Below are 6,777 nucleotides of genomic sequence, written 5' to 3' on the forward strand. Positions count from 1 at the left end.
TGATGTTAATCGCTCAGGCACAATATTTTATAAGAGCTTACAATTGTTGGCGTATTCCGATGATATTCATCGACCTTAACAACCGCGCCGTTACTTCGGCCTTCTCCAAACTGGATAAAGAGGCAAAGCGAATGGGTCTGGTGGTGAACGAGGACAAAACGAAGTACCTCCTGTCTTCAAACAAACAGTTAGCACACTCGCGTATCGGCACCCACATCACTGTAGACAGTTATAATTTTGAGGTTGTAAAAGACTTCGTATATTTAGGAACCAGCATTAACACCTATAATATTGTCAGCCAAGAAATGCAACGTAGAATCTCTCTTGCCAACAAGTGCTACTTTGGACTAAGTAGACAATTGAGTAGTAAAGTCCTCTCTCGACTAATAAAACTAACATTCTACAAGGCTGTCATCATGCTCGCCTAACGTGAGGCGCAGAAGCGTGGTCGATGACAACACCCAATGGAGCGACGCCTGGAATGTTTGAGAAAAAAGATTCTGCGTAAAATTTTTGGACCGTTGCTTGTTGGCAACGCCAAATATTGCAGGCGATGGAACAATGAGCTGTATGAGCTTTACGACGACATAGACATAGCGCAGCGAATAAAGATCCAACGGCTACGTTGGCTAGGTCATGTCGTCCGAATGGATACAAACGCTCCGATTCTGAAAGTATTCGATACGGTACCAGCTGGTGGTAACAGAGGAAGAGGAAGGTCTCTGTTGAGCTTCCAATATTTTTTGGTAGCTATGTTGCGAAATAAAAACTAAGTTTTTTAATACGTTATAATTTATATTTTAATTTAATTGCGTGGCCGTGTTTACAAAAGTTCAACTGCTAATGCTAATTTGCGAATATTTGCACGTATATATATATGTGCATATGTAACTGTATTAGGCAAGCGAAAAGAGAAGTAATGTTATGTATACATATCTTATGCTAAGTAAATGCCTGCGTATACTTTGTATTTTTGTATGCCGTTAAGCGAAAAGGAATATTGTAAGGAATGTATAAAAACTGATAAATATATTAATATAACATGACATTTTAAGGTGACCAGCTAACATAACATTTTAAGGTAACCAGCTTATGGCCGAAATTATAAATATTGGCTATAGTTAAAAAGTTAGTTTGTAGGTTGTAGAACGGGATTAGCTGCTGCTCCGAACATCCTCCCCCCCATTGAAAGGTCAGGGCTTTCAACAGAAGCACTTACAGGAAGGACGCACAGCTTATTGATAGCTCTACGTGTAATGCCAGTAGGTGTACGCAAGACGGCTACTCGTGCAACATCGTCAGTTCCAGTGATGAGTTCGACTACCCGTGCCAAAGGCCATTTTAGTGGAGCCGTGTTTTCCTCTTTGATGCACACAATGTCGTTGACCTGGATGCTAGGCTGAGGCGTCCGCCATTTAACTCGCTGCTGTAGAATAGTCAGATATTCTTGACTCCAACGCTTCCAGAAAATTTGTTGAATGTAGGATACGCGTTGCCATTGATTGAGCCGGTTATAATTCAGTGACGTAAGATTAGGTTAGGGAAAACGGGTGGTGGGCCACCAATCAAAAAGTGACCTGGCGTAAGCACATCAAGATCTTCTGGATTCTCTGAAAGTGGAACAAGAGGTCGCGAATTTATTATAGCTGTTATTTGACATACCAAAGTACGCAATTCGTCAAATCCAAGAATTGAGGACCCAACTGAACGATATAGATGCTGCTTGGCTGTTTTAACCGCTGCCTCCCATAGGCCCCCAAAATGCGGCGAACGAGGCGGTATGAAGCGCCAATCAACTCCATTGCTAATGCAGTAGTTATTAACTGCGCTACGATGATTTTCATTGAGGACAAAATTTCGTAAGTCGTTTAACTCGCTTCTAGCGCCTACAAAGTTTGTGGCGTTGTCTGACCAGATGCAGCTAGGTATGCCGCGCGTAGCGACGAAGCGTTTGAGAGCGCCTAAAAAGGCGTCAGTAGAAAGATCTTTTACTAGTTCTATCCAAATTGCCTTTGTTGAAAAGCAGATGAAGACACTCAGGTAACATTTTTGTGGAGATTTGTTGCGAATTTCAGACTTATAATAAAATGGGCCACAATAATCTACCCCAGTTATCATGAAAGCTCGTGTAGTCTGAATGCGCTCTTTAGGTAAGTCAGCCATGATATGCTCGAGAAGACGCGGTTTTGATCTACAACATATGATACACCTTCGTATGGCTCGCGCAGTAGTTTCCCTTCCTCCTATGGGCTAAAACTGCATGCGAAGAGAAGCAAGCAAAGACTGCGGACCTGCATGGTGGTACTTACGGTGATAATGTGTTATTATGGCGAATGTCAGTGGGTGATCCCTTGGAAGGATGCATGGATGACGTGCTTCAAAGCTGAGCGTTGAATGTCTTAGTCTGCCACCTACACGAATAAGGCCAAAATCATCTAAAAATGGCGACAGCGAAGCGATGGGGCTTGAGGCGTGAACAAACTTATTGTTTTTCAAAGCCACATACTCGGACCACAACTGCGCCCTTTGAACGATGCGAATCAACAATTGAGTCCCGCGATGAATATCCTCAAACGTGAGTTGCGAAGTTCTTGGTGAGATTCTGCTTGTTATAAACTTGTTTACATATCCAAAAATACGTTGCATCTTGCCAAACGAATTTATGTACTTAAAGGATAGTGTTAAGTCGGTTCGATCATTTGACAAGAGCAACACCCTTTGTCGAAGTTCTATAATTTTAGTTTTAGGTGCGCAAAATTGGGGCCAATTGTTGTCAACTTCTCGCAAGAACGAAGGCCCGTGCATCCAAAGTGGAGATTGTGAAAGTGTCGTTGGTGAGGCTCCCTTCGACAAAATGTCAGCAGGGTTTAATTCTGTAGGAATTTAATGCCATTGCATACCCTCTGTAAGTTGCTGTATCGCGCTTACCCGGTTAGCAACAAACACATTAAATTTAGATGGCTCTTCACGCAGCCATGAAAGCACAATCGATGAATCCGACCAACAGTGAAAGCGGCCGGCGAAAAGTTTCATTTTGAATATCCCATTTACTAATTCCGCAAGCAAGGCAGCAGCGCAGAGTTCCAGTTTGGGTATCGTAAGTATCTTCAATGGAGCGACGCGAGCTTTGGAACACAGTAGATGCACTTGCGCGCGGTCATCTATTATCGAACGAATGTAGATACAGGCACCGTACGCTTCGATACTTGCATCACAAAATGCATGAATTTCGACGGTGGCTCCAGGCTGCAGTACGTACCGAGGGAATGATAAATGCTGCACTTCGACGAACTCGTTGCGAAATGTAGACCAAGCAGTGTTCAGTGAGTGCGGTAAGCTTTCATCCCACTCCAGCTTATCCCTCCGCATGCGCTGTAAAAGAATTTTTCCTCTGGTCAAAGTGGGGCAATGAGTCCAAGCGGATCATAACAACGAGCTAACGTAGACAACGCCGATCGCTTGGAGTTTTTGCAACATTCAGGTTGCGACGTAAACGAAAATAGCAGATTGTCATCAAACGGCTTCCAGATCAAACCCAATGCCTTGGTGATGTCGCTGCCGTCATTAAACTTAAGCAAGTCTTGTTTATCAGCATCAGGAATATTACGAAGAACATCTGGACTATTGGAACACCATTTCCTTAGCTGGAAGTTACCTCGAGCGAGAATATTCGTTGTTTGTCGTTTGATTTCTTCTACTTCTTCCAAAGTATCGCCACCACTTATCAAGTCGTCCACGTAAAAGTCTCGAATGATGGTTTGCGAACCAAGTGGATAAACTGAGGATTCATCCGACGCAAGTTGGTGCATTGAACGAATCGCTAGGAATGCTGCAGATTTAGTTCCATATGTTACAGTGTCTAATTTATATATATTTAAGTCATCTTCAGGAGAATCACGCCACAATATACACTGGAGCATGCTATCCGGTGGGTAGATCCGGACGCATCTATACATTTTGCAGATGTCTCCGGTGAGTGCAATCGGAAACGTACGAAAACGAATTAAAATATTGAAAAGTTTGGGCTGAATTGTTGGTCCAGTCATGAGTAAATCATTAAGTGACAAAGCCGAGGTTGTAGCTGCAGAACCGTCAAAAACAACTCTTAATTTTGTTGTAGTACTTTCGTCTTTAATGACGCAATGATGCGGCAGAAAATATTTGCACTCATGGATAGCAGAGTTTGGAACTAACGACATGTGATTGAGGTCACGATACTCCTTCATGAATGCACAATATTTTGCCTTGAGCTCAGGATTACGTACGAGTTTTCTTTCTAGGTTTTGAAATCGGCGTCGAGCTTGTGAGTATGACTCACCTAACGAATCTAAACTTAGCTTTGTTGGCAGGCGAACCGAATATGCGCCTGAAGCTAAACGAATGAAAGTTTGCTTGAAATGCAACTCACAGTCAAGCTCCTCTTTAGAATTTTTAGAAATCGGTTCAACGACATGATCGATCTCCCAAAACTGCCGGACTAAATTATCCAGCCGATCATCAATACTGATATCTGTAGTTGAGCTGTGACTTGCTACGAATGTTGAAATTTTGGGGGCTTGTTGCTTACCGCCAGACAGAACCCAGCCAAGGCGAGTTTTTTGAAGTAATGGTATTTCAGGTGCTAATTGAATCTGTCCTACGCAAAGTAGCTCATAGAAAAGTCCTGCTCCGATGAGCAGATCGATACGCTGGGGCACGTTAAAACCAGGATCAGCTAGTTGAATGTTTGAGGGTATGTTCCAATTAGCGATGTTTATTGAAGCCACTGGTTGACTATCGGTAATTGTTTTCACCACAACAGCAGTGATATTTGTACAAAAATCTGAAGTCCGCGACTTCAGAACTATATCAACGGAGCACCCATCAGTCGAAAAGCTTGCATCTCCAATGCCGGAGACTGCGACCAATGATTTCGTTCTAGTAAGCTGTAGCTGGTTAGCGAAACGAGTTGTAACGAAGTGAAGCTGCGAGCCCGAATCTAGGAGGGCGCGGCAAGGTACGAAGGTTCCAGCACGATTCTTAATTAGAACAATTGCAGTGGCGAGAAGCACAACATCAGGAGAAGGAGTATGAGCATGGGACGTGACAGATAATGATGCAGTCCTAGCATTCGATTCAGAAGTAGTGCAAGGTGCTTGGCACTGAGTAGTTGGTGAAATGGATAACCGATCAAAATGTAACAGTGTATGATGCTTCGCTTGACAGCTGCGACAGGGTCCCGATTTGCAGTCACGAATCTGATGACCTTTCTTCAAACAATTAAGACATAGGTTGAGCCTTTTAGCTTCTTTCTGGCGTAGATTTGGCGACAAATTGACGTAGCGTTGACAACGGTAAATTACATGTTCGGGGGATTCGCAAAATACGCAACTACCTACTGAGCTATTCGAAGCAACAAAAGATTTTCTTGGATTTGTACTCACGCTTTTGATGACTTTTACCGGAATGCTAGCTTGTGTCTGCAATGCATATTCGACGTTTTCGAGTGTACGACAGCGTTTTTCTAAAAATCCAGCTAGTTGGTTCCAAGAGGGTAGGTCGTTGCTTGCCGAATTCTCCTCCCATTTAGCTTGCGTCACCTTGTCTAACCTTTGCACTATCAACTGAATGAGGATGTTATCGGATATTTGTTCCTTTGAGCCGATAGATTGTAGAGCGCGCATGTGCGCGATTGCCTTGTCTGTCAATGCCCGCAACGTGTATACGGACGAATCCACCTTGTCCAACTCAAATATTCCCCTGATGTGTGCCTGAAAGATAAGACGTTTATTATCAAATCGTTTTTGTAAAAGTTCTAATGCAATTTTGTAGTTAGTGTCGTTTATCTCGAGTGATCCCGCGGTGTCCAGGGCAGCACCACTAAGGCAAGACCGCAAATGTTGAAGCTTGTCCACTTGTGTCAGTTCACTGTCTTTGTCGATTACAGATGTGAACATTGCGTAAAAATTTGTCCACTCCGTGTAAGCCCCACTAAATTTGGGCAACGTTAGTAGTGGCACACGCGAACGATTTGCGTTTACAATTATAGACTGTGTGTCCGCGGTGTTCATCCGAAAAGTTGAGCAATGTTGTGAAGTACTGCGCTTCCCAATCTCCCGTTGCAGAGTGGCTCTGAGATTGACTAGCGTGGTATCGAATTTGGCAGGTAGGTCACTGGTAATCGACTCGAAGTCCAGTTCCTGCAAACTTGTGTGGGTGACCGAAAAACTGGATTTCAGCTCCACCAATAATTCCAGTATTACGTTGAGAGCATATTCATCCTTACTGTGCAGATTATCAGGATCCAAGTCGGTGGCTATACTTTCAAGGCGATTAAGTATAGCTTTCGATTTCATCTTCAGAAATGTCACTCGGCCCATAGGCGGACCCATAGTCGGCCCATTGGTTGGACCAACATCACACATATCGTCTCTTGCTGGTGTACCAGTAGCCGGGCTGAATGGCATGGCGAACAATTAGGTTAACTATAACGCTGCGCGACACGTATAAAAAAAATAGGTGCGTTATACTCGACGACAATGTTATACGGTAAATAAATGCACCGTATCTAACTGGCCGGAACAACTGTTTTAATAAATTTCGACACCGGTAATAAATAAATTTCGACATAAGTTTATTGCACTTTTTACAGGTCCTATTTGCTGCCTTATGTACTCCGCACTAAGTACACAACAAAAAAAATGCTCGAAACCGCAACGGGAAAATATGCACTTTAAATGATTTAATTTAAATTATTAAATTAACGCGAAAAAAAACACGGCGATCACGTCGGGGTCA

The 6,777-nt window shown here is 43.2% G+C and overlaps 2 protein-coding genes across 2 annotated transcripts; both read right to left on the reverse strand.

Annotated features, from left to right (window-relative positions):
* Nucleotides 1-1,518: 1,518 nt before the first annotated feature.
* LOC129250743 (uncharacterized) lies at nt 1,519-2,163 on the reverse strand. The gene has a single exon (XM_054890341.1). The coding sequence runs from the start codon at nt 2,161-2,163 to the stop codon at nt 1,519-1,521; it is 645 nt and encodes a 214-aa protein (XP_054746316.1).
* A 1,232-nt stretch (nt 2,164-3,395) lies between these two features.
* On the reverse strand, nt 3,396-6,446 carry LOC129250744 (uncharacterized). Its single transcript, XM_054890342.1, has one exon. It carries the CDS (start codon nt 6,444-6,446, stop codon nt 3,396-3,398), a length of 3,051 nt encoding a protein of 1,016 aa, XP_054746317.1.
* Between the last annotated feature and the right edge of the window lie 331 nt (nt 6,447-6,777).

The sequence above is a fragment of the Anastrepha obliqua genome, chromosome 6 (assembly GCF_027943255.1).
Source record: "Anastrepha obliqua isolate idAnaObli1 chromosome 6, idAnaObli1_1.0, whole genome shotgun sequence".
NCBI lineage: Eukaryota > Metazoa > Arthropoda > Insecta > Diptera > Tephritidae > Anastrepha > Anastrepha obliqua.